General features: G+C 43.0%; 1 protein-coding gene across 2 annotated transcripts in view; it reads left to right on the top strand.

Annotated features, from left to right (window-relative positions):
- FBN2 (fibrillin 2) overlaps positions 1–27,968 on the top strand; it is a 203,465-nt gene that overhangs the window by 55,906 nt on the left and 119,591 nt on the right. Inside the window, exons 7-10 of one of the 2 annotated variants that reach the window (XM_048503187.1) lie at positions 3,345–3,470; positions 21,342–21,467; positions 25,035–25,187; positions 27,038–27,271. In XM_048503187.1, coding sequence (XP_048359144.1) covers positions 3,345–3,470; positions 21,342–21,467; positions 25,035–25,187; positions 27,038–27,271 — 639 coding nt within the window. Of the gene's footprint in view, positions 1–3,344; positions 3,471–21,341; positions 21,468–22,666; positions 22,784–25,034; positions 25,188–27,037; positions 27,272–27,968 lie in introns of those variants that run through there. The other variant, XM_048503188.1, reaches the window with a different exon arrangement.

The raw sequence follows: 27,968 nt of genomic DNA, 5'->3' as shown, positions 1-27,968 counted from the left end.
CAGAGTTTGGGGGGGATTTTATAAACTGAAGTAATACAGTTTTGATTTAGTATTGATATTCTACTCAGCCAAATAATTCAACAATCCCTTTTCAGAGTGAGGCATGAGAAATATTATAATCTTTAAAAGAACTACTTTCAGAAATTGAAACCAATATGGCATGTAACCATATTGACCTATAAAACCATTGAGAATTAACTTGCCACAAGCTTTGGACTTGGACAGACTCAGAGCCCTCTCCGTGTAAAGTTGTGTTTCAGACCTAATTTATGCACTTACCTGCATATCTATTAATAGCTTCTCTGAAGTCTTAAGAAAAAATACATTCACAGAGCTGTGCAGTGTAACATGTCACTGACTTTTCTTTTTCTGAACAAATATTACTATGGCTTAAAACTGAAAAATAATAATAATAAAATTTCTTCAACATTAAAAGGTTTTCACTTCAGAGAGGGGAAAACTTAGCACCTTTTTATTTCCTGCTAACAAAATAATCAGTTGTAATTATTTAATACCTTCATCCCATTCAGGTTTGAAATCCCTAGTGAGAAACATAAACAGATATCATTTCTGTAGAAGTAATAGTCACCAGAGGACTTGTATATTGATGTTTGCTCATTAATTTACTGCTTGCAACATCTGTAAATTGTAAATATTACAGTTAGCTGCATTTGAATAATCAGCATGGAAAAATGAAAGGTGTACTTATGATGGATACACTGACTTATTAAGAATACTTTGATACACAGGGCCATAGGTCTAACACAGTACATTCTCCCCCACCCCCCAAAGTTTTTTTCTTTCTTACAATATTTGGACTTCTTCAAATGCAAGCATATAGGTCATCTAATTTCGCACCATTTCATTACTCAGCCCACATACCGAATAATGCCAAATGCCTGAGCTGACTCCGAGTTTAAAATGATGTGAGGTACCATGAAAATGCTGACTGTGGTTTTATTTTGAACGTCTTGTTCACATATGAAAATATTTAGGAATCATCAGGTGATGAACTAACGTGTATGAACCAGCTCATCATGTGGAAGGAATGGAAGAACTAAGGATGTACTTTTCTACAACCTTACTTTCTGATTGTGTTATTGCTGAAACAATGGAACACTATTTAGGGCAGTGAAGGTGCAGTGTGGCAGTGACATTCTTCTTTCAATGTCGTACCTTACCCACATGAACTGTAGTCCAACGTGTATCTGTAGGATCAGGGTGGCTTGCTTATTAGTACTAGATGGATTGAAGATCTTTAATGTACTGAACTGGCATTTCTATCACCCAAAATTAGCTCCAGTGTCACATTGCTATAGGTTTTCTCAAAGAGTGATTATCTTTGCAACTGCCAGTCTGCCACACAGACAAATGTCAGACATCTAAATTTTAACATGCAATGATTGCTGAGTCCACTGCCCTTTTGTTGTCTTTTTAAAAAAAATATATTTTTATTCGTTTGAATTAAAATTATACACTCAACATAGGTAACATTTTGTTGTCTTCAGACAATCCAGTATGGTTGTATCCAGTGTTGGGATTCAGCTGGTTCGATCCAGTTTGGACAAACCAGTTGTCCAAAGCTCCCTCGCTCCCCCTCCCTTGGGAGATGGAGCAACAAGGCTTTTTTCTCCACCACCCTCATCACTGCCCATTTACCTTAGCTGGGGGAGGAGGGTGGCAGCAGTCTTAGGCAGCCTGGTGGGGCTGGGCCGAGGGGCAGCTGGCTGCTCTGGCTGAAGGGCCGGCGTCTGCCCGACCAAGCCCCATTCCCCCGGTCTTCCTTCAGGCTGCCTCCTGCCCTCCCCAGGCCCTGAAGGAAGGATGGGGGGATGGGGCTTGCTTGGGCAGGCTGTGGGGATGTCAAGATCCCCTTGACCAGACAATAAAACACTTGTAGAATACAAAGGTTTCTTTATTGTAGGCATAAGTCAGATCAAGTACAGTATCAAAGACGAAAAACATATCAGCAAAACTTCCCCCTCCCCCTCCCATTCAAACAACGAGTACAGAAGAAAAGTAGTTTTGGGAAAGTGGCCTTCAGAGGCCAGCGCCAGGGAAAGCAGATAAGCACCTGGCATTTGGCAGGCAGCGAGCTAACAAGCAAAGAATTCACACAGAGCAAAACCCACAAAATCCAGGCCTGACATGGGATGGGGCTTGCTTGGGCAGACTCCCCAGCCGCCCCTTGGCCCGGCCCCCCAGGCTACCCAAGACCGCCATCACCCTTCTCCTCCAACTAAGGTAAGTGGGCAGGGTGGGGGGAGCTGTGTGCTGTTGTGGGGGGGGGGGACACCAGTTACTAGATTTTTAGAATCCCATTAATGGTTGTATCCATGAAGTATTTCTTATTAGGTAGGAAACCTGAGCAAGACTGTTAATGATGGGACATTTTGGAAGTCACTAATTCGTAGGGTCACCATAAGTCAGAAGAGATTTAGTCAGCACTTAACACAGAGAGAGACAAAAACAGATAAAATCAATCCTTATTTAAAGTATCATATCTCTCAAACATTCCAGACTTCATATATTCTAGGAAGGATGTGCAGGAGTCCACATAGCTTTACCCCATACTTAGTCTAAATGATGCATTTGGAGTTTGTACTATTCCAAATATACTCAGTACAGTTTCAGGAACCTAGTATAAACATTTACTGCAAATTTACTCACATTGTTTAGCAATCAATGGTTATGATAAACTATGTGTAACTAAATGACGACATCCAAAAGTCTTCTAAACTCTTCTTGTTTGCACTGTTCATGCCTTAGTCACCAAATCTATGGAATGGAGAATTAAACAAACAAAACTTTTCTTATTAACAATAGGTATCAATGCACCTGGAGACCTCCAAGGCACAGTCTGCTGAGGAAAACAATGGCAAACCACTTCTGCTTAATCCCTTGTCTTGAAAACCCCATGAGGGGTCTATAAAAGTTGGCAGTTTACACACACACACACACACACACATACACATCAGTGCACCTAAATGAAGGGGGGGGCCCGTTCTGAGGCAAACTTAATAATTAATTTTCAAACTTTTTTTAAAAGGAAATTTTATGAACATGAACAAAAATGATTTATGTTGTTTTTAATCATCCTTGTAGGGCACTTTGAATACAGAAAAGCAATATGGTTTTTGAAAAGAAATGAGCAGATGATTTTGTAATGGTCAAGTGCGTATTTTTAAAAATGCTACCGTAGGCTCTTACCCTTGTTATCTTCAGTTAGAATACCTTCCGTGTACATTGTAGTAGCAATCAGGTAAGATATATTTTCTAGGATTGCTAAGGACCTGAAGGCATTCATTATTCATACCAGTTTTAACTCCTTGTTTTATTTGCAGATGTTGATGAATGTCAGGCTATTCCTGGAATCTGCCAAGGGGGAAACTGCATCAATACAGTCAGTTCATATGAGTGCAAGTGCCCTAGTGGCCACAAACAGAATGAAGTAACACAGAAATGTGAAGGTAAATCTGAATTATTTTAATGGTGTCCATTGTCTTAAATTGGATTAGTGTTTTAAAAGAAGTACCAAGATGTCATTTAAATTAAAGAACAGGTATTGGCTGCAGAGGGAATTCTGCCTTCAGAAGGATAGGCAGTTTTTTCCCACTGGTTTCCCCTTCCACTGTAGACTCCTATACTGTTCCTCAGGAACAATAATTTGGATTGCTCATGAGTTGCAGGGGAGGTGGGAATTAATGAAAATCTCATTTTGTATCATAAATGAGTTACACCAGTGAAAAATAACCTTGTGTTTAATTTCCAGATCTAAGTCTGCAGTTGTCTTATGTGATAATGTGTTGTGATTTATCTGGTAGAAGTAATTTTGTTCAGTTTTTGTAAGGAAGATGGTGGAGAAGTAGCTCAGAGGCTAGGAGATCAAAAGGGATGCTACAGAACAGGCAACAAATGAAGAAAGAGGACTAGGAAGGAAGAGTCAATAAATAACTGGACTTGAAGGAAAGGGAAGAGGAAATAGAACTGCCACCAAGAAAGAGCTGAGATTCTGAGTCAACTACACAGTCAACACTCTCACAGCTTGAGGGAAACTAGTCATGTAGTTTAAATTCTGCTAGCAGTAAAGCCTGCTGTAGGGTAAGGAATACAGTGGGCCTAGATAGAATGGAGGGTGAGATCAAGTAGGGGACTGGGCTTTCCCAGCTTGTCTTGGGAGGGGGGGGGTAGGAGAGGGTGGACAGAGGCATGAGAAGGCTGATGAAAGGCTCAGCAGGGCAGCTGGGGGCCATGTTCTGCTGCACTGCCAGTCTACCTTGTCTTTGGCAGGTGGGAGAGGCTGGGCGGGGGGGGGGGAGTTGCTGTGGGTGGAGGGGAAACAGAGAGGGATTGTTTGATGCCAGGGTGGTTGCTGTGGATGGGGGGAGGCAGGAAGGGTTTGTTTGGGACCAGGGTGATTGCTGTGGGGGGGGGGGGGAAGCAAGGAGGACTTGTTTGGCACACGCATCAGCTGATCTGCAAGCCAGGGGTGGCAGGAGGCAGGAAGGGCTTGCTCAGTCTTTGGTGCTGCTACTCTGAGATGGGGATGGAATGTCCCTCACCAGTGGTGGAGCAGGACTCACTTCATGAGTCCTTTATGAGTCCTGCTCACTTATTAGTGGAGGGTTCATCGTTGGACATTCCATCCATTAGTATTTCATTGTTGGTAAGATAACATTCAACTGTGGTTGTTTTTTAAAGAAGCTAGAGCTCTTTCAGAACTGTTAGCTGCAAGATTTCTGTATACTTATCATGTTGATTAGAAGTTGGTACACAGTATTATTGACAGAGTTCTTTTGGTAATGATATTAGAGTTTTACTTCTGTAGTCTCAGCTTCAGATATCATGGTGGTTCTTTTAACATCTTGGTTCTTATCTCGCCTCCTTCTTCATTGTTCACCTGTTGAAAATTTTCCTAGGCTTTTCTCCTGCTTCTAGTCTGTTCAGCAATTCCTGAAATGTGGGATAGATACTGAGTTCCTTCTTCCCATTTGTTTCTTTGTAAATTTTTGTAAAATGTTCCCTAAATACAGCCACTTTCCCTTGGTTCCATTGTCTACTATGAAATTAATTATAAAGCCAAAAGTGTCAGTCCTATAGATCAAGAAATACTGTGCTATCTCAAGGAATATTTTGTTTCTTCAGGACCACATGGTAACATAATATGCTTCCATGGCATATAAATGTATGTTTCTTTCTGTGCGTGTATGTGTGTGAATTATCCGTTAACCCTTACTAGCTTAATAGAATCATAGAGCTGGAAGAAACCACAGGGGCCATCAAGTCCAACCCCCTGCAATGCAGGAACACATAATCAAAACACTCCTGACAGATGGCCATCCTTTGTTTAAAAGCCTCCAAAGAAGGAGACTCCACCACACACCAAGGTAGTGCATTCCACTGTCAAACAGCCCTTACTCTCAGGAGTTTTTCCTGAGGTATGATGAAATCTCTTTTCTTTCACCCAGAGGCGTATCAGGGGGAAATGGCACCCAGAGACAACCCCTTCTCCGGGCAACCCCCCCATGTTCCCCACAGGCAGTGCTCAGGGGTGTGGCTCAGGGGCACGGCTTGGGGTGCTGAACCCTGCCGCTGGCCTCCTTGCAGGCTGGTTTTTGCCCTCCCCAAAATGCTGAACCCTGCCCCTGGCCTCCGTGCAGGCCAAGCCCTTCCCCTGGCCTCCATGCAGGCTGAGCCCCACCCCCGGCCTCTGTGAAGTCTGGCACAGCCTGGGGAGGGCAAAAGCAGGCCTGCATGAAGGCCAGGGGTGGGGCTCAGTGGCAGTGGGCAGCCGAGGCAGGCTGCCAAGCCTCCCCGCCTCCCTTCAGGCAGGCTCATGAGCCGGCCTGCAGGGAGGCTGGGGGTGGGGCTTGGTGGCATGCGACTGGGGTGCACGCCTTTTGGTCATGTGAGGGGGGCTCCCAGCACCTGGCCAAGTATATGCGCCCGGTGACCCCATGTTCCTATAAGTCATACGACTCTGCCTTCATCTTGAACCCATTACTCCTGGTCCTAGTCTCTGGAGCTGCAGAAAACAAGCTTGCTCCCTCACCAACATGACATCCCTTCAGATATCTAAACATGGCTGTCATGTCTCCTAGTAACACCTCTTCACCAAACTACACATACCCAACTCCCTAAGTCTCTTCTTGTAGGGCATGGATTTCCGACCTTTTACCATTTTGGTTGCCCTCCTCTGGACCCATTTCCAGCTTGTCATCATCCTTCTTGAATTGCAGTGCCCAGAACTCTACACAATATTCCAGGTGAGGTCTAACCAATGCAGGATAGATAGGTACAATTACATCCCTCGATCTCGACACTATACTACTATTGATACAGCCCAGAAGTGCATTGGCTTTCTTGACTGTAGCATCACACTACTGACTCATGTTCAGTTTGTGGTCTACTAAGACTCCCAGATCCCTTTGTAGTGTTGTAGTGTTGTCAAGCCAAGTGTCACCCATCCTATATCTGTGCATTTCATTTTTTCTGCCTAAGTATAGTATCTTACATTTATCTCTGTAGAAATTCATTGTTTGTTTTGTCCCAGCTCTGTAATCTGTCCAGGTCATTTTGAATTCTGTCTCTGTCCTCTGAAGTATTAGCTTCCCCACCTATTTTGGTGTCATCTGCAAATTTGATAGCATGCCCTCTATTCCATCATCCAAGCCATTGATAAAAATATTGAATAGCAGTGGGCCCAGGGCAGAACCTTGTGGCACCCCATGAGTCACTTCTCTCCAGGATGAAGATGAGCCATTGATGAGCACCCATTGAGTTTGGTCAGTCAACCAATTAGAAATGCATTTATTAGTAGCATTGTCAAGTCCACATTTCACCAGCTTACTTGAAAGAATATTATGGGGCACCTTGTCAGAAGCTTTACTAAAATCAAGGTATGCTATGTCCACAGCATTCCCTTTATCTACCAAGCTTGTCACTCTATCAAAAAAAAGAGATAAGATTAGTCTGGCATTACTTGTTTTTCAGAAACCCATGCTGACTTTTTGTGATCATAGTATTCTCTTCTAAGTGCTGGCAGACCATTTGTTTAACGAACTGCTCCAAAATCTTCCCTGGTGTTGATGTCAGGGTGACTGGACGGTAATTATTAGGGTCCTCCTTTTCCCCCTTTTTGTAGATGGGGATAACATTAGCCCTCCTCCAGTTCACTGGGACGTCTCCTGTTCTCCAGGAGTTCTTGAAGATTATAGCAAATGGTTTTGAGATTATTTCTGCCACTTCTTTTAATACCCTGTAGCTCATCAGGGCCTGGAGGTTTGAATTCGTTTAAAGTAGTCAGGTGTTCCTGCACTAGCTCTTTATTCTGTACTGAATTTCTCCTACTGTATCTTCTGTTTCATTTTCCCCTGGATGAGCACCATTTCCTTTTTGGGAAAATACTGAGGCAAAGAAGGTGTTGAGTAGTTCTACCTTTTCTCCATCCTCTGTTAGCATTTTGCCATCTTCTCCATGCAGTGATTCTATCCTATCTTTTTTCTTCCTTTTGCTATAGACAACCAAAAAAGCCTTTTTTGTTGTTTTTAACCTCTCTGGCAAACTTCAGCTCATTATGAGCTTTAACTTTTCTGATTTTCTCCCTACACATCCTGGTTATTTTTTAAAAAAATTCCTCTTTGGTGATTTTCTCCCTTTTACATTTCTTGTACATGTCCTTTTAAAATCTTAGTTGAAAGTTCTTTAGACATCCATTTTGGTTTCCTTCCCTCCCATTTTTCCTCCCCATTGGAACTGTTTGAAATTGTGCACTCAAGATCTCACTTTTAAGAAACTCTCAGCAATCATGCAGCCCCTTCTCTTTTAATATTTTTGACTGCGGGATCGCACCTAGTAGATTCTTAAGCTTACTGAAATTTGCTTTCTTAAAATCTAGAATACGTGTATAACAACGCTTAGCATCCCCTTTCCACTGTATAACAAACTCCAGGAGAACATGATCACTCCCCCCTAAGATCCTACCACTTCTATTCCACCAATCAAGTCATCATTATTGGTTAAGAGCAGATCTAAAATAGCCATTCCCCTTGCTGCTGCTTCCACCTTCTGGACCATGAAATTGTCTGCAAGGCAAGTAAGAAATTTGTTGGACCTGATTGTCATGTAAGAGTTTGACTCCCAACAAATATCCGGATAATTGAAATCTCCCATGACTACTACTTCTTTCCTTTCTGAAAATTTGGTCATCTGTTCTAGGAATACATCATCCATCTCTTCAGACTGGCATGGGGGTTTATAATTGATCCCCACAATGATATCAGTGCTGTTTCTCTCCCCCTTAATTTTTATCTAAATTCTCTCAACCTGGCTTGCAGGATTTAAATGATGGACCTGCTCACAGCTGTAATAATCTTGTACGTATAATGCTACTCTTCCTCCTTTCTTATTTGATGTTTCTCTGAAATAGGTTATACCCTTCAATTCTTATGTTCGAATATGACACTCATCCCACAAGCTTTCTGTGATGCCTATAATATAATATATTTTTGCTGTGTTAAGAGTTTGAGTTCATCTTATTTATTTCCCATGCTTTCCCATGCTTTGTTCATTTGTATAGAGATATCAAAGGCCATGGTGCATTTCCTCTGGCTGCTTCATTAAGGTTTTTCCCCTCCCGCTGTTGGTTTTCTAGACCTATTCGCTCAGTTCTTTCTGTTTATACAGATGTCGGCCTGTAAAGGGCATATTTTTAAGCTAGTGACACCAAACTTGCAGGGTGTGTTCAGGACACTCTCTTGATGAGACTACACAGGTTTGGTAAAGTTTGGTTCAGGGGGCCCAATGTTATGAACCCTCTTGCCTCAACTCCCATTGATTCCAATCGGAGCTAATGGCAGATGGGGGCTGCCCCCTTGAAGGTCCATAAAATTGCACCTCCTGAGCCAATCCTGGATTGTCTCATTAAGATAGTCTCCTGAAGATATCCTGTAAGTTTGGTGCTGCTAGCTTAAAAATGCACCCCCATCAGATGAACATTGCTTCAGGGGGTTCAATTTTATGGACCCCCCAAGGGGTAGGACCCATATCCTACTGCTCCCTAAAGCAAAGTTCACCAGACCAGGGAGTTCTTACCAGGATGGTCTCCTGAAGCCACCATGAAAGTTGCTTGAAAGTTGCATGAATGCGGAAACAGCCGGGTCGGCGTACTTGACGCTGACCCGACGACGCTAGGACCGTCCACACGGACGGTCCTGGAAACAGCAGGGCAGCCGGCGCCACGGAGCACCGGCGCCCGGCCGACCCGGTGTGTCCCCGGGCCTCCAGCACGTTGCCGAGGCCTGGGGACACGCCCCCCTGGCCCTGCGCGCCTGCTCCAGCAGGGCAGGGGGGCGTGTTCCCAGGCCTCGGCGACGCGCCGGAGGCCCGGGGACAAGGTAAGTGCCAGGAGGGCGGGGGGAGGCATCATGAAGCCACTGCCGTTCGCTCAGCAGCGGCTTTACGGTGGCGTTTCCCCAACAAGAGCGCTTCCGAGCACTCTGGGGAAACGCCGGCTTCGCGGCGGTCAGGCGGCGCGAGGGCGGCGCAGCTGCGATGCAGCTGCGCCCCCTGTGCGAATGGCGGCCTGGAGACGGCGTTTTTGCCGTCTCCAGGCCGCCATTAAATGCCCGTGTGGAAACGGCCAAAGAAAATACTGCTAAAAGCAACTAAACAGTAACAGTTGAAAAAATTAAACTTCAAATCAATATAACCCTGAGCCTTTGAGCCTATACCCTCAGCCCCCCAGCAGAAAACAATTGTAATAGCTGAATACAGCCTTTTTTTTAGTATTTTTTAAATTTGAATATACGAATCACCAAGTCTAGCTGCTGCTATTCAGTACTGTAAATGATAGATTTATGGACATCATAAAGCAAATAGAGCCCTCAGCACTGAATTTGGATAGAAAAAGTACCTTATCGAGATTTAAATGCTCACCAGGTTTCTTTGGAGTTACCTTCTCTTATGGTATTCTGAGCTACTTAAAAGTAGTGGAGGGCAGAGCAAGCACAGCTTCTAAACCCGGCAAAGTTTAAATGGTGAAAAATTAGGGAGCATAGTCAAAACCTGGTACACCGCTCTTGCCAACTTCAGTGTGAACTCCGACCAGTCAGTGGAAGCTATGTGGAACAAAACAGTGCAACAGATACATCAAGCAGCAGAGATAACTGTGGGGAAAACAAAACCAGGAAAACAATATATTGACAAGCAGACATAGTGGTGGAATAAGGAAGTACAACTAGTAATCAGGAAAAAGAAACAAACCTTCTTGACATGGCAGAAAACGCACCTACACTCTGATTGGGAACACTATAGACTGCTGAAACTAGCACTATAGACTGCTGAAACTAGCAGCAAAGCAAGCAGTATGCACAGCAAAGAACAATAATTTCCAACAAATGTATGCCAAACTAGAAACTTCAGAAGGAGTGAACATGGTGTATCATCTTGCCAAATCACGCAATGATGGACACAACATATTGGCCATGTCTTCCAGTCAGGGATGCTGATGACAAGATGCTGAGTAAATCTGTAAACATCCTGCAACGCTGGTGTGACGATTTCTCTAACATCAACAATGACAAATTCCCACTTCCACCTATAATGAGCTGTCCTCCTATCTTTGGCCCAGTTCCACAAATAGCAGCCATGGAAGTGAAGGAATCCATCAAGAAAATGAAGAGTGGAAAGGCAAATGGCTCTGATGACATTCCAGTCGAGATCTCGAAGATGCTTAGAGAAAAAGGTGCCATATTCCTTGCATCACTTTTCAACCCCACTACTGCAGAAAACAAACTTCCAGAAGCTTGGACCATGATCACAACTATACCCATTTTGAAAAAGAAAGGAGACGTCTGCAAATGCTCCAACTATCAACCAATCAGGCTACTTTGCCACACCATGACAACATTTGAAAGGGTGCTGGATCAGAGACTTAGAAACCATGTAACAATCACATCCAACCAATGTGGTTTTGTTAAAGGAAGCAGAACCACTGATGCCACATGACTATTAATGGAAAGACACTGGGAGAAAAATAAACCATTGCACATGACATTTTTAGACCTCGAAAAAACATTTGAGTACCACATGCAAGCACTGCAGACACATGGCATTCCTGAAGAGTATGTTTGATGGGTACAATTACTGTACTGTAAAACCACCAGTCAAGTTCAATGCCCAGCAGGGATTTCACCACCATTCACTATAACTGTTGGCATTCATCAAGGCTCAGCACTTTCACCTCTGCTATTTATTCTTTGCATGGATACAGTAACAGCTGATTTACAAATGCCACATTCTTGGACACTGCTTTATGCAAATTGATGTGGCTCTTGTTAACCGATCACATGCAGCTCTTCAACAACAATCACATGAGTGGAACAATGGATTAGCTGATTATGATTTATGGCTAAATTTACAAAAACAGAATACTTTGAATGTGGCCCTCAAACAGATGGAACAATCCACATTAATGGCCAAGACTTGAAGAAGACCACTTAATTTAAATATCTTGGATCCTTGGTCTCAGCAGATGGGGATACCCTCCCAGATGCTCGATCTAGAGTTAATGCAGCATGGATGAAATGGTGGCAAACCACACGAGTCCTGTGTGACAAAAGAATACCTGAACATCTGAAGGCAAAAGTGTACCCCACAGTTATCCAGCCTGTGGCCCTATATGGAACAGAATTTTGGCCAACAAAACAGTAACAGACTCTTCATGTGATAGAAATGAAGATGCTTTGGTGGATGCTTGACCTGACTCTTTCCAATCAGGTTACAAATGAAGTCATATGACAAAGACTTGGATTTACACCAATTACAAAGAAAATGAGGTAAACACGGCTCTGATGGTATAGGCATATTATGCGCCAGGAGGAGACTTCCTTTGCAAAAACAGCCCTAAACTTTGACCCTCCCGATGTGGAAGACCAAAGAAACGGTGGATGGGCAGCATTGCTGAAGACATGCGTGCTATCAACCTGACCCCTGAACATGCCCAAAATTGCGCTATTTGGCAAAGAAAATGTCAGTGCTAACCCCCTCAAGGGGAATACAGCCCGAGGAGGAGGAGGAGGAGGAGGAGGAGGAGGAGGAGGAGGAGGAGGAGAGGGAGAGCTATTATTATTACCACTACTTCTACTATTACTACTACAACTTATGCATGTTGATGAGTGATTGAGATTGTGCAGCTTTTCATAATTAAATAAGTAATGGAATGTGATTTCTTTGTGAATAGTTCTGCAGCTTGTATTCCTGCAGAAAAAGTAAATAAACCACTGCAACTTCCAGAAAAATTACATTAACTGACATTAAAGAAAATTATGATTATGTGAGCAGCATAAAGTTTTTAAAATGTTCAGTCTACAGACAGGGCAGATCCTGAAATTGTAGTAGACATTACCTAGTCTTGGCATGAACCAGCTAGAAAAACAAGATATTGTATGTTTTAACATACTGTAATGTGAGTACCACAAACCTAAGAATATTCCTTATTTCACATGAGTTAAGCCATGGAAACTCTAGTGAGCCATGTAAATATACTTTAAAATATATCTGTAGCAGTACCTATAGAATTATTATTCTTGTGTGTTTAGAATTCAATGACCTTAAATGTGGCAGGCAAGCCTCTCTTTTTTTAACCTGTCCAAGTATATGCTAATGGAACAGCTAACCAGCTCATTAATAAAGACAAGTTCCTCACATGTGAGTTGACTGCTCAGACTTTGCCTTATAAAAAATATGATTGTATGGTTTAGGAATCAGGTCCTAGCTTAAACAAAAGATTATTTTATGGTTCTTTAGTGTATGTTCCCTTTTAATTGTTGCTTGTCATGTGCGTCTTTAGTTCCTAATAGAAAATAAAAGAAAGCCTCCAACATCTCAGTAGACACAGAATCAGCTTTTATATGCCAGTGGAAAAATCCACTAAAATAGATCCCCAATTCAAGTGTGAGTTGGTGGACACACGAGACCGTTCACACGGTCTCGTGTGGGCAGTGCCGAGGCTGCTGCAACCCGCAGAAGCGACTCTGTATGGAGGGCACTGCTTTTGGCCCCACAGGTCATCCCATTCACCTACCTCTCCTCCCTGCACAGTTCTGGATGGCTGGAGGGACACACCCACACTGCCCTCTGACCTCTGGGGGTCAGAGGGCAGTGTGGGTGTGCCCCTCCAGCTTCCAGAGCTGTGCAGGGAGGAGAGGTAGGTGAAAGGGAGACCAGAGGGGCCAAAAGCAGTGCCCTCACACTGGTGCGCTTCGCACCGCATCGGTGGGAAAACACCGCTTTTGAAAAATCTCGCTCAGGGAGTGAGTTTCAAAAGCGGCATCTTCGTGCTGCTGTGGGGGCGAGCGCAGTGCTGCTGCGATGCAGCAGTGCCAGCTGTGCAAACAGCACCCTAGGGACAGTGTTTTTGCCATCCCTAGGATGCTATTTTCCATCCATGCAGAAACAGCCTCTGTTTTAAAGCCTCCAAAGAAGGAGACTCCACACTGGCAAGCTCTATTTGCTACACTGGCAAGCCCTATTCCCCATGAATGTCAGGTAACATTTTTTTTTACATTACTATGCAGTTTGGATGCATAATAAGGTTGAGATCTGTTTTACTTCTTAACTCAGTATCTTGCTTCTGTCCTACTCCAACGTGATGGTATAATGTCCATTGTTCACCATTCCCAAGTGCTGATATTGCAGCAATTCTATAACATTCATGAACATTTTCTCTCAAAGTTGATACAGATAGAATCAAACATTTATGACTTCAAGGTAATTTCACAGAGATCTTCAAAACCATCCATATGTGTATGCAAAAGCTAGCTATCCTATTTCATAAAGTATCATTCATGAGCATAAAAATCAAAAATTTATGAGACTTGGTATTCATTCAATGTACAGAGTTCTTTCACACCATAATCTACAGTACCTGCTTCAAATGCAAATCCTATATAGTAAAGAATATCTGATTTCTTTACTGGCTTCTTTCTTTCTTTTTGTAGACTACTTGTAGCCAGAATTTAAAAGATTAAGTATAGTTTCTCTGTAGCATAACTTTTGAAGTATGGACATAATGGGTTTTCACAATCTCTCTCCCTCTCTCACATATACATATACACACATTTATACACTGTACTCAGTCAATAAAAGTTTCTTTGATTTAATCTGGATTTTCTTTAATTTTTTTTGTACAGAAGTGATCTCACCAGTGAGCTCTCTGCCTACTCCCTTCGCTTCCTCCAGTACATAAAGCCAGATCAAACATTACAAAGGGGCAAAAGTCTTGCCTGGGCAGAATGCCAGTTTCTAACAGGAGTGGCATGACTTTGATATTAACTAGCCAATTTTTTGAAAAAGAAAATAAACTAGTAGTCATGCAATCTTAATTTCTTTTTCACCTTTTAGACTTCAAGAACCAGATGTGCTCCAGCTTGCTTAAAGGAAATTTTTTTTCCTGGCAATAATGTGAATAAGTGCTCTCATTACTTTGTCAATACCTTGCTGACCAAAATTGTTTAAATCACTTCAGTGCATAAAAGCTACCATAACAAATGCCCTGGTCTTTTTCTGTGGATCCATAGGTTAATTAAAGTTTGTATTCTTTGTTTCATTTTATTCCCAAAGTTTTCAGTTTATTATAGTATTCTAATTTTAGGGGGAAATTACAAAAGGTTGCTGATGTTTTAATATTCTATTATTCAGATGTATTCATTTGTTTATTATGCATTTATTATGCATTTAGCTATTTGTGCCCAGATGTGCAGAGGTTCCATCTGGACACGTCTTGGAATTAAAATGGGTCACAGCCTTTTATTGAGGCAGAAGCTGGGCAAGCAAGAGGAGCACATCTGTTTTACAGCCAGTCAGCACCCCAGCTGACGCCAGCACCAAACCCCAATCCATATTGGGGAGGACAGAGAGGTACTGGGCCACCTGGGCACCCGCCCGCTGTGGTCCCGTTCCTGCTAGGGTGTCAGGTTTGAATTGCAGAGGCCTCTGCGGCATACGTCATGAGCCCGCCCTACCCCAAGCCTCTTATGGAGGCCCCCAACCATGGGGAGGAGCGGCGTGAAAGCTCGGACTTCCCCTAAAGACGTGCTCCTTTGCCCAAACCACCACCGAGCTGACCCTTCATCTCCTGCCACAGCTTCGCAAGCCTTCCAACCAGTCCAAGAGCGCCTGTCACATGGCACGCAGCCAAATGTCCAGTCCCCGTTCAGATAGGTGCACATCGTCCAAACTAAAGAGCGCAAGCTCCCGGGTGGTTATGTCAGGGTACAGGATAACGCTACCACAGAGCTCCCAGGCCACCCGCGCTGCCACCTTACACACTTTGCGACATGCCACATCCAATTTCTTTGGCTCCCAAGCATCCTTCCAGTGTAGCCGTGGGAGCATTTGGGACCAAAACAGTTTAATGTTTGGAAGCAATTCCAGGACTTCACAGAGGCCGACCGCCATCTGCAAGGACAGTTCCAGGCCCTTCAAAGCTGGGAGGTCACTCTCTCCCAAGTGAATGACAAGCCCCTGAGGTACACCAAACCTCTGAAGCGCCTCCCATATGGCTGGCAACAAGGCCTCCCAGTGCATATCCCGCTGGCTGAGCCAAAAAACATCCACGCCCTTCCCAAGGGCCAGATCTGCACCCCAAGGAGTTGAGTGCACTTAAATGCCAGTCCAGTGGACATTATTATGCCCGATTATCCATATCTGGGTCCGGCTTTCCTGCGGCTCTGTGTAAACAGTAAAACAACAGGGGAGATCCCACATCCATTTTATCAGCTAACCAGCGCCAACAACCCCACCAGCAGGCTTCTTGCTCGGGGACCGCCAATCCCTGACCTCATAGGAGGCTGCCCCCATCCAGGCGAGTGAATCCGAATTCCCACGCAGAAGACCCCGTCTGCTGATGCCTTTATGCACACTGAAGCCCTGCACATGGTCCATATGTGACTAGACTGAGGGACTGCCAAAATTCCTTGACTATGGACTGCTCACAAGGTTCTGCAGCTGCTCTGGGAAGGTCACCAGGCACACGTCCACTGGGACCCGGGCGCGAAAGTGATCCACCTGAGCAAAACAAAGCATCAGTAGTGTTAATCTGTGGTCTTGATGTAAATGGCAAAATGATGATGTCAACCTTCGACAAGACAACCAATACCCAATCCAACCGTTCAACCCTGCCCCAGTAACCGGATTGCCGGCTAACAACTCCGGCGCCAGGATACCACACTGTCGTAGGCGGAGGTGTGTGTGTGTGAGGAACTGCTCTCCCAGGGAGAAAAAGCCCAGGATCCAGCGCTGTGAACAGAAACCCCAAGAAAAACAAAAAACCCCGAGCCCACTAACCCATTCTCGTGGACGTGAAATCCCCCACGAGGGGGGAGGGGTTTCAAAAGAAAAGACTCCCCTACTAGTAGCCGGGCAAAAGACACACTGTTTTATGTTGGGAAGTGAGAGGCCAGTAATGGCAGCATGCAAACTGCAAAACTGCAAAAGGACAATGTGAACTGCTATTTGCTCCCCAGGTTTACGATCATACATCTCCTGATGTGCTGGAAACCCAAGTGTCAAGGTGGGCTTTTCTCAGTGTAGTCTGAAATCACTGATTGCCTGTGTGTAAAACTATGAGCCTGGAGATGTCCCAGTTTGTTGATCCAGTGCTGGGACATTATTCTGCATGTGCAGAGGGGAACTAAGTCAAACTAGAAGGGACTTGGGGAGATCTGTCATTTCTAGACTTTTTACAGCTCAATTGCATCCATATGCAGCTGGTAGATCTAGCCCTTTTCAACCTAAATTGCAGCCACATACTGGATCATTCTATACATCAGGGCTGCATAAAGTAGAAAGAGGGGTTTAATAGTTCTTCCCATGCACACTTCACCCACTGAAACCATCCACACCTTTGCAGTCCTAAAAACATGCAAAGAGGATTGTTTAAAGATGCAAAGTTATGCTGAGATAGAATGATTGAACCCCCCTATCTGTTCCTATCTGATCTGAATTGGAGATGTATCAAAGGCTAGAAGATACAATCATGGATCTCCGAGCATTTCTTGCCTAGTTTAAGGCACTGTTCATTTCTAATATGAGATGGCACCTATGTTATTTCAGCAAATTCCATTTGTGTCAAGAAAGAATCATAAAAATTGTAGTTTTCCCTGATAGGACTAGAATTGTCTCAGACCACTTGGGTACCAGTAGACATAGATGTCTAACTGCATGGAGGTAGTTTCATTCTTTTTGGCTTCCTGTAAATAACAAGCCCAGAAGTAAAGCTGACCTCAGTATCCATGTGTTATTCATACTTTTTGGTAGATTATTTTTTTAAAAGGCATAAAGCAGGTAGTGGTCTTTAAGAGACCATCTATTTAAAGCATTAGAGCCTAAAACCCAGCACCTTGACTTGTGCCCAGAATGTTGTAGGAAACCACTGCAAACATATTAATGTAGTATGTTCCTGGGGGTCTAAGAGTTAGGAACTGCTGCATTTTGCATTAGCTGCAATTTCTGAACACCTTTCAAGTCAGGAATGAAGTAGGTCAAAGGATCTGAGAGCCTCTCTTGTTTTATGAGAACAATACTCTTCCTTTTCATCCAACTTAAAAAGCAGCTGAGGGAAATTATCTGGCCATACATTGAGACATGAAAAAACCCCACAGAGTTTCACATAGCTTCAAAATGGAAAACATGTCAGTTCAAATTTTATGGAAACTTGGCCTAAACTTGATCAAAATGAATACCAATTCAAATTTGGGCACACTTCCAAGTGTGTTACAAAACCTGAAAGCTGACATTTAAAAAAATGGTTATAGGTTTTATGATGAGATAAAGTCATCCATAAAACTGCAACTTTCTTAGAAGATAGGTACTAGGAATAATGCAACACTGTGATTAAATGAACTATTAGGAATGTGCACTTGAACAATTATTATTTAAACTGTAATAATTTCAGAAAGGACAGAATTATCATTTTCATTAAATGTCAATAGTATATTTATCATATTGGAATATCAAGTTGGAGAAAATTGTTAATTTCAGATCAGATGCCTGCTCACTATTTCCCGGGGGGGGCAGACTTTCTGGAGCAGCTATTTTTACCACATTGTATTTTTACAGACCCCAGAAGATGCCTACAGCTACCCTTATTCCTATGTTAGATAAATGATTTCTGGTGCAGCTATTTTTCACTAAACACAACCCCCAACCCCTCCACACACACAACAGATGAACAGTTAAAATACACTGCAGCCAGGCCCAAAAGAGCACCAAAAAAGGGGGAGGCAGTTGTGTGGAAAGGGGACTGTGGCACAGAAGCATGGAGTGGGAGGGATGGGACTTTGATTGACAGGCTGCCTGGCAGACAGCAGGGGGATGGAGGATTGGGGGAGGAGTGAGATGTAGAGTGAAGACCAGTGGCAAAGAAGGGATGGAAACAGGCAGAAGGAGCAGGAAAGGCTCCACCAGAAGATGAACTGGAAGAATCACCCAGGGGCAGGCAGCCCTTGATTAAGCACTGGGGGCAGGAGTCAGTGCAGTGGGGACAACAATGGGTCAACAGCAACCCCACTGCCCCAAGAGACGAAGGTGACTGGACAGGTCCAGGGGGTGCCACCAGCAAGGAGGTGGAGTCAGGCACCACAGGGGCTCACAGAGGGGTACAGGGCAGCTATTTTTAATCATGTAGTATCAAACTTTCAGCAACTCTAATCCTTCCTCTGTACTAAAGACTTCCCAGATTTCATGTTATCAGGCAAAGTGGTCCAGTTCTACAGCCCCCTGGAGGAAATGCCCCAACTATCTTCTGTCAATAGTTCCTTATGGGGGGAAAGGCAGAAAAATGGCAGATTTTCCAAAGTGGCTATTTTTTTTCACCAAATGACACCACAAATTCAATGAAGACTGCCCACCCAAGTGTCAAGTGAATTGAACAAAGGGGTCTAATCCCAGATCCCCTCTATTCAAGCCTTCCCTCAGCAGCACCCTGCACTATGCCAAGCAAAATCTCAAAGTCTGGAGGCCCTTTCAACAGTGGCAAACAGACCATCCAGTGATCTGCCTAGGAGACATATTCCAGTCACTCACAGCAAACCCTCCAAGCACTCCTGCTTGATGGCTAATCACATGGATGACAGTGTCGGGGAAATGGTCAGGGTCAAGATCTGGGGACATGACCAACAGGGAGGGTGAGGGTTTGCTGATACTCAGTTACAGCAGGCTAGAAGAACAGAGAGATGGGAGACACATCTACAATAGAGGGAAGACAAATGAAGACACAACCCGGGTGATACCAAGGCCCTGGTGACACCAAGGCCTCATCAAGTCCCCCTCAAGTCACCTAACCATCGGGGAGCTGAGCACCGGCAAAGTTTTCAAGGTGGGCTGGTAACCAGCATAGTCCACCTCTGGCTCTCTTAGTGACCTGCGGCCAAGGCACTTCTACAAGGGATCCAACATTTCCTTGAACACACAGCAAAGAATTTTAAATCATAGCAACACACAGCTTGGGTCCTGCCTACCTGAAAGAGCACCTATACCTATATGTACCTGCCCCAGCACTGAGGTCACAGGGGGAGACAATCCTGGTGGTATCTTCCCTGCCAAGGTGCAGGGGTCAAATGTGCATGGGCGGGGGGGGGGGTTTCTCCATGATTGTCCCTAGACTCTGGAATACTCTCCCCTGAGAGATTCACAACTTGTCAACCCTTTATGAGTTTAGGCACATGGAGAAGACTTTCCTCTTTGCCCAAGCATTTGGCTAGACATTTGGTTAGCCTCCCTGGACCCCCACCCCCCCCTCACAGTTTCTAGTCTGTGGGTTAGGGCTATTTTAAGGCTATTTTTATTGTAATTTTTATTGTTATATTTTATTGATGATGTTTTATTGTAGCTTTTTATTGTTTTTAACTTATGTAAGCCATCTAGAGATGCTAGCATGAGGTGGAATGTAAATATAATTAAGTAAAATAAACCTAAAACCCCACAATGAAACCAAATCAAATATGTATAAAACACCACAGAAAAGCTATCTACTAATAATAAAGCAGATCAAACCAGTCTCTAGTCCAGGTGAGGGTCCATTGTAGTAGTTCAAAGTCCAGGCCAAGTTTGCATATTGCAAGCACAGCCCAGGCAGGACCCTTCAAAGTAATTCAAGACATTTTCACAGCCAGCACCACCAAAGGAGCAGTGGGAGGAAAATTGCTGCCTGTGATAGCATGATTGGGCAAGTGCAGCTCTGCTAACCTCTCCCTGCAGTTGGATTGGCTGCAGAGCTGTCTATCCTTTCCCCATCCCTCCCTTTTGCTGGAAATATGAACAAACTCCATTCAGAGAGAACTGGGTTTAGAAAACTATCAGGAAGTCTTTTTGCTATGTTAGATATTGCCTGTCTGATCTGATAACAAAAATTTTATATAACTTTTAGGTTTGACAGTATCTGGTTCCATACCCCTAGGAGACATTTCATAGTGTAGATTTTCAGTAAAAAATCTTTAGCCTTTAACTCTGCCAGTTGACATCTGTTTCCCCCACCCCTTAAAAAACTGTGGAGGAGAGGGAAATAAAAGTTTTTCTAGTCCAATACTTTGCAATATTTTCTAATGTGATGTGACTATCATAGATTGTAGTATTTGAAAAACATTATATAGAAATAAAAACTATCTGTATATATAATTGAGCAGCATGTTCCTGATTATGAACCAGAAAAAGCGAAGGACTTTGGGAGGTGTAGTCCAGAGGGTACTCTTTCCTGAAGAAAGTGGAGCTGACTGAACTAAAACTTCCATAATCCTTCATTTTAACAACATAGTCCTCACCTTCCAGAAAATCACAGGCAAAGTCCTAAAGAGCAACTGGCAGCCAAGAAGGGGCAGAAAGATCAAGAGAGAGCTAGGGGGTGGCAGAAAAATAGATAGAGAGTTGGGGTAGGGAGAGAAAGCTGGAATAAGTGGGCAGAAAGCTGAAGTAGAGGGGCAGAAAGCGATAAAGAGAACTGGGGTACTGGAGCAGACAGAAACAGCTAGGGTAGGGGGCAGGAACAATTGGGTATCTGGGCAAAAAGGGATATAATGAGAGAGCTGGGTAGTAGGACAGAAAGACAAGATCAAGAGAAGGGATGGCAGGATGGCGAGTGAGAGGCACAGAAAAAGGAGAACAGAAGATAAAAGGTGGGGCTCTTAAGGAGAACTCTCCCCAGCTTCAAAGGCACCCTGCTTCTCCTTGCCTTGCTAAGCCGGGATCCAGCTTTGACAACAGGTTTCTAGAACCTGTTGTATTTTCTGACACAACAGGCTTTATTGCTGGTACAAAAAATATTATTCATTTCTTTCTGTCTACAGATATTAATGAGTGCAGCCTTATTCCAGGAATTTGTGATGCTGGAGAATGCTCTAATACTGTTGGAAGTTATTTTTGCCTCTGTCCGCATGGTTTTGTCACATCTACAGATGGTTCACACTGCATTGGTAAGTGTAACAGACAGTTCTAAAATTCTCAAAGCTACTTTAGAGCCATTTCAGTAATTCTTAATTTTTGCTGCCTAGCTGTTTTCATGTAGTCCATACTCTATTAACTAATGTGTTAGTCTTGTTCTGTCTTACAACTTTGATGCCTTTCCATAATTTCTACATTGTAATGGAGCTGTGATTTTAAATACAATGGCCATGAAATAGAATTAGCAAATGCATTTCCATTTATTTCAACATATGTTGTATGAAATTCTATTTGCATTTATTCAAGGAGATGACTAGATTCTTAAATAGTTGTGAACAGACATGAAAAGCTAAATCATTCTAGTATATACCTCTGCTAAATTTAAAAGTAAAACTCAAATTAGTATCTTCTGATCCTAATTCTGATTTTTGTTTAATATTTTGAGGTTCGTCTGTCTCGTGATTAAAACAAAAAAGTAGTGCTTGAAAAATCTTCATACAAATGGCATAGTTCCACAGTAGTCTGTGAGGAATCTTTTGGTTGGCTCTGAGAGGAGACTGTGTTTCAAGATAGAAGCACCAAATTTTCAGAGCAGCTGCTGGTGACTGTCCCGAGAAGACTCCCCCCACCAAGTTTGGGTCAGAAGGTCCAATTTTATTGGCTCCCATATGGAGGATTTATTGGGGGCAATAAAATTGGACTCCCTGACCCAATCTTTACCAATTGTGGGGGTTCTTCTAAGGAGTGTCACCAGCAGCTATGCTGCAAATTTGATGCCATAGCTCCTCCAGAAAGATTCCCCATAGACTACAATGGAAGAGGTGGCATTTAAACACCTGTGGAGGCAGGTTTTTTCTTTCAGTGGCTGTAACCAGCAAGCCCAAAATGATCCAAGAAAAAACAGATTTTTTTCCAGATTTTTTTGAGATTGGAATTGCTGGTTACAAGTTCAAATCTCGTTTTTTAGGACTTCTGGTCTAGCCATGACATAGAATGGTTGGTCCTGAGTTTGCACCAGAATGTGAAGCTCTAGTTAACAGTTCAAAAGGAGCTGCATGCCTCTCCAGATTAAGGGGAGAGCCAAAGGAATTTGCATAGACCCACAGGACTGTCTCACCTTGCTAGGATCACATGGGAGGGATGCTTACCATTGTTATTTGCTGGGGTAGAGAAGTCTAGTTAGCCACACCGTCACCATTTCCTGCTAGAAATTTCGCCTTTCCTTTGAAAGACAACATTCAAGTCAAGCAACTCTCATGAAGAAATGCCTATAATATGGAGATCAATAAGAGAAGTCCAGAATCTGTTGCAGACAGGTCCAGCAAAAACTGGAAGATCTCTCTAAAAGGTATGGACTTATAGTAAACAAAAAGTTTAAAAAAGAAAAATTAAATAAAAAGAAACTGTTTTAAAGGAGAAGCTTGGACAGTAAATCATTAGAGAGAAACAGTTGTTTTATGGCTGTGGAAACAGAGGACTTTGTTCTCTGTTGCTGGCAGGACGGCAGGTTAAAACTGGTTAAGGCAAAAAAGACATCACACAAAGGAAGGAAGGCTTAACTGAATCATAGAAAGGGATGTAAATAACAGCAATAACCTTTTATTAGGCATATAAAATAACATCTGATACATTACCAAAAGAAATTTGTGATGTACAGAGCAAAAATATAATTGAAGAACTGTATCTAACATTAGATGTTGCTTACAGAGTTCCATCACTTAAAAGGAAAATTTTGCTATTTTTTCCAAAAGCACAGCATCTGAGTTGTTTAACACAATTTCAAAATGCTTTCAAAATGTTTTATTACTTCTATGAAAACATTTTATGGTGTTGTATCTAGTCACCCCAATTGGGGGAAACAGCATCACTTTCAATGTTATTTAAACAAGTGATGCTGGAATCCACCCCCAAAAAGCATCATTTTCATTGGTGTTTAAACTAGGGAGCCCAGATTCTCCTTTTAAATCCACCTTAAAGGGAGAATCTGGGGTCCCCAGTTTAAACAACGTTGAAAGTGATGCTATTTTGGGGTGGATTCTCCCCCACCCTGAAACAGCATCACTTTCAATGTTTAAACTGGGGACCTCAGATTCTCCCTTTAAATCCATGCCAAAGGGGGTGGATGTAATAATAATAATAACCTTTATTAGGCATTGAGAGAATAAAAGAAAGAAAGAAAACAAGCATTGGCAGGAAGGGGGTGGATTTAAAAGGAGAATCTGGGGAAATTTAGGGGGTGCCTGCTGTCAGGGGTGCAATTCTTAAGATAGCAGCACCAAAATTTCAGAGAATCTTCATGAGACCATACTGATGATACCACCCAGGTTTGGTGACATTTGGTTGAGGGGGTCCAAAGTTATGGACCCTCAAATGTGTAGCCCCCATCTCCTATTAGCTCCCATTGGAAACAATGGGGTTGGGGGCAGTCCCTTTGGGAGTCCATAACTTTTGACCCCCTGAACCAAACCTCACCAAACCTGGGTTATATCATCAGGAGTGTCTCCGGAAAAAACCCTGAAATGTTGGTGCTGCTAGCCTAAAAACTGTGCCCCCTTTAGGCCAAAAACAGAAAAAACACTGAAAAAACAAAAAACCCACAAACGAACCTGCATTTTTGGCGCCCACCACAAGGGGGTGCCCTGGGCAACTGTCCACTTTGCCCAATGGGAGGAATGCCTCTGACTGGCCCTCTCAATTCAGAAAGGGGACATGGCAAAAATGGATGCAGTCTAGCTGGCATCTCCAAAAATAGCCCAACCCACAATTAAATACAAAACCTGCTTTCTTAGCATGCTGAGCATCCCCTTCCGCCCCTTCTGTAACTATGCCTGTTTTCTTGAGATGCCAGATGCAATCCTGTATAACTCTGCCTTCGTGGTGCAGTGGTAAAGAGCAGGTGCACTCTAATCTGGAGAACCGGGTTTGATTCCCTGCTCTGCCACTTGAGCTGCGGAGGCTTATCTGGTGAACCAGATTAAATAGTGCACTCCAACACATGCCAGCTGGGTGACCTTGGACTAGTCACAGTTCTTTGGAGCTCTCTCAGCCTCACCCACCTCACAGGATGTTTGTTGGGGGAAGGAAGGGAAAGGAGATTGTAAGCCCCTTTGAGTCTCCTCCTCCTCCTCCTCCTCCTCCTCCCTTTTTGGAGTCCAAATGCTCTCCTATGCATAATTTGTAACATTGCCTGTCTTCAGGAGATGTCAGCTGTCGATTTCTTCCCAATCTGCAAATGAGAATTTAAATTTTTTATAAATCTTTTCCCCATCTGCCTTAAATTTGAAAAGAAGAATCCCTTTAGTGAGGTGTACAGTTCTTTGAAGTTTCATCCCTATTAGATGGTAAACAAATAAGATACCACTGAGTTGCATTCCTAGTTAAAATTTATTGAGCAGTGAAACAAATGGAAAAACAGAAAACAATGAATTCAGCAACAAATGAAACAAAATGAGTACATTTCTAAAACAAACCAAAATGAAAAATGGACATCACAAACTGCCAAAATTATAGTACATACTACCACAAGTGTCTTTTTCTATATTGGTTAATTTTACATTTGTTTACACAGTTTCTTTAAATTTTCCATTATCAATATCCAGATCAAAGAGGAGGAACATGTTTCTCTAGCTTGGTGAATGGCCGTTGTGCACAAGAACTTCCTGGGAGGTTTACCAAAATGCAGTGTTGCTGTGAATCTGGACGATGTTGGGCACTTGGATCCATTCCAGAAATGTGTCCTGTTAGAGGTTCTGGTGAGTGGCTTTAGATGCCCATTCTGGTTAGTATGACCTTGATGCCAATTAGGATTGTCAGAATAACATTGCTATAATATGCAGTGTAAAGGAAAGAAACAGTTCTAATAAAATTCAACTTAAAAGTTTCTCCTCACAACCCGGTCAGTTCTTATGTAGACCCAATCTTTTCCTGATTGTTGGAAGCATTTTTTGATAAGTAGGATTCTTTTCTGAGTTCAGGCTCATTTGCTTTGAAAGAAGCAGCTACCATTTCATTTCTTCATACTAATTTGAATTTTCAGAATACAATGCAAGATATTTTGCTTCTATCTTTCTATTTAATTTTTATCTGTCTCTTCAATGAGGGAGCTTAAAATAGTAACAGCCTTGTGAGTAGGTTAAGCTGAGAGAGAGAGAGAGAGAGAGAGAGAGAGAGAGAGAGAGAGAGAGAGAGACTGGTAAAGGGTCCCCCAGTAAGCCTTGTAACCAGAGGCGTATCTAGGAAAAATGGAGGCCGGAGACGAAATCTGAATTTTCCACTTCCTCTACCCCCGCAGGCACCAAGGTCTACCGCCCAGAGTCCAGGTCTACTGCCTGGAGCTTGCTCCAGCATCCAGGTCTACTGCCTGGAGTTGGCATCCAGGTCTACTGCCTGGAGCTCACTCTGGCATTCAGGTCTACTGCTTGGAGCCAAAGCCACTGTCCAGGTCTACCGCTTGGAGCCAGCGGTGCCATCCAGGTCTACCACTTGGGGCTGGTGCCGGCACTCAGGTCTATGTGTGCCCGGGGACATGGGTTACTCCATGTCCCCATAGGCAGTATGTCCCTGCTTGTAGGGATTTGAAACTGGGATTTGAAACTGGGTGTTCCAAATCCTAGTTTAATACTGACAGTTACCCCACATTAGTCCTAATTGGTAGTCATTGTCTGTCTTACTGTACTTAAGCCACTCCCATTCAAAATATCTCATGATTTGTGTTGTGCCCTTATCTCATTCCTACTAGGTTCTTTTGTTTTTTAACAGTCTTTCTGATCTCAGCACATTCTCACATACTGAATTTCATAATTGGTTATGTCTACTACACCTGCTTTCTTCTCCTTCAATTCCTTATGAATGGAAACAAAAGTTTCTGAACAATCTTTGTGTAAATTTTGCCACTAAAAAGTGTCTGAGAATTACTTCATGAGAGATTTTCTCTTATCAGGATTAGGCAGTCTTATGGTCAGCTCAGAGTATTCACTGTGCTGAAGTGAGTGTTTTGCTATAGTTGCTTCCAACAATAACTGTAACATATGAGCAGGAAACAATGGTCTCTGGCACAGACAAATAGTGTGTTTTAGTCACATGAGAACACATTTGGAAATGTGTGCATTTAGGTTAATACAAACAGGCTCATCTGAATCATTACATACAAGTTGATCATCCTGTGAAGTGAAATTCCCTTGGGAAACAATTTCCTTGATACTGAAGGAGGAACATTTATCTCTCCTAATCACCTTTCTTACTGCAGCTTTGCATGGATTTTTATTTGTTAGGATCCCTTCCCTCAACAATACTTGTTTGAGTACCATTACCGAGACCCACTTCTAACAGTAGGATGAAACTGCATGAAGTAGACGAATGTCTTTCTGAATTTATTCCTGAATTTGTCAGATATCTAAGCAGCAGGAAGTACATATAATTTAAAAATTACTAGATTTCCTAGGACTATTTATTAGTCAGAACCAGTTGTAGTGGCAACATTGCCATTCAGTTTTTAAAATAATAGTAAGTTTTCGAATGAGGATTTTATTATCCAAATGGACACAATAATGCATATTTTTGTCTCTTTATTAAACAATACCATGATAGCGCTTTATTTTTGTAGATGAATATCGCAGACTTTGCATGGATGGCATTCCAGTTGTAGGTGGCACCAGACTTGGTGGCACAGGAGCAAATGGCTTCCTTCCTGGTGGAAACGGAAATGGCTATGGCCCAGGTGGAACAGGATTCATTCCAATTCCAGGAGGAAACGGTTTCTCTCCAGGCGTGGGTGGAACTGGTGTAGGGACTGGTGGCCAGGGTCCCACAGGAAATGGTCCCATCATTACAGGTCTAAGTAAGTAGTCAAGTTATTTAATGCTTGGTCCTGAAGTGAACAAGTCTATGTATTTGTCTCTTTCTACTTGAAATTATGTCATAACATTTGGATATTTTTCTTTTCACACTTTAGGTATAGAAACCGTTCACTTCTCAACTGTGATAATTTTCTCCCAAACTACTTTCCAATGTGATATAGTTATCTATCACACAGAATCTGATGTTCAGTAAAAGTTTTGTTATCTGCACTTCATTATTCAGAATGCTCAGTTCTGGCATTGGCCGCAGGGCAAGTTCCTCTTCCTCAGCTGCCATACCCCTCAAACCATGCATAAGCATGCCCCACTTCTGACTTCTGTCCATCCAGCTTGATACATAAAGCCATTGTTGAACTTCAGGGACCTCCTTTCCTTTTAGCATGCCTCAAGCCATCAGGAGCAAGTTCTGTCTGAGGTCTGCTGGGCAGTTGGCCCAGTTTTCTGCCTGCTTCATAGGATGATTCTGGTTTAGGGAGGAGGGTCCCATAAGGTGTGGGGGCTGTGGCCATGTTGTCTTCTATAGGGTGGGGTATAGTTACTGTGCATTTCTCTCTTTAGAGGCTGGAGCAGAGCAATAAATTTAAGTATACATAGTGGTCAATTAAATGTAAAACTTCATTTCTCTTGTGTGCCATAAACCAGGTTTTTAGTGTATTTCTATCCTCTGTCTTTTTATTT

This window comes from Sphaerodactylus townsendi, linkage group LG07 (genome assembly GCF_021028975.2).
Source record: "Sphaerodactylus townsendi isolate TG3544 linkage group LG07, MPM_Stown_v2.3, whole genome shotgun sequence".
Taxonomy (NCBI): Eukaryota; Metazoa; Chordata; class Lepidosauria; order Squamata; family Sphaerodactylidae; genus Sphaerodactylus; species Sphaerodactylus townsendi.
Note: the sequence above shows the minus strand (reverse complement) of the source record. Positions and strands in the feature narration are given on the sequence as shown.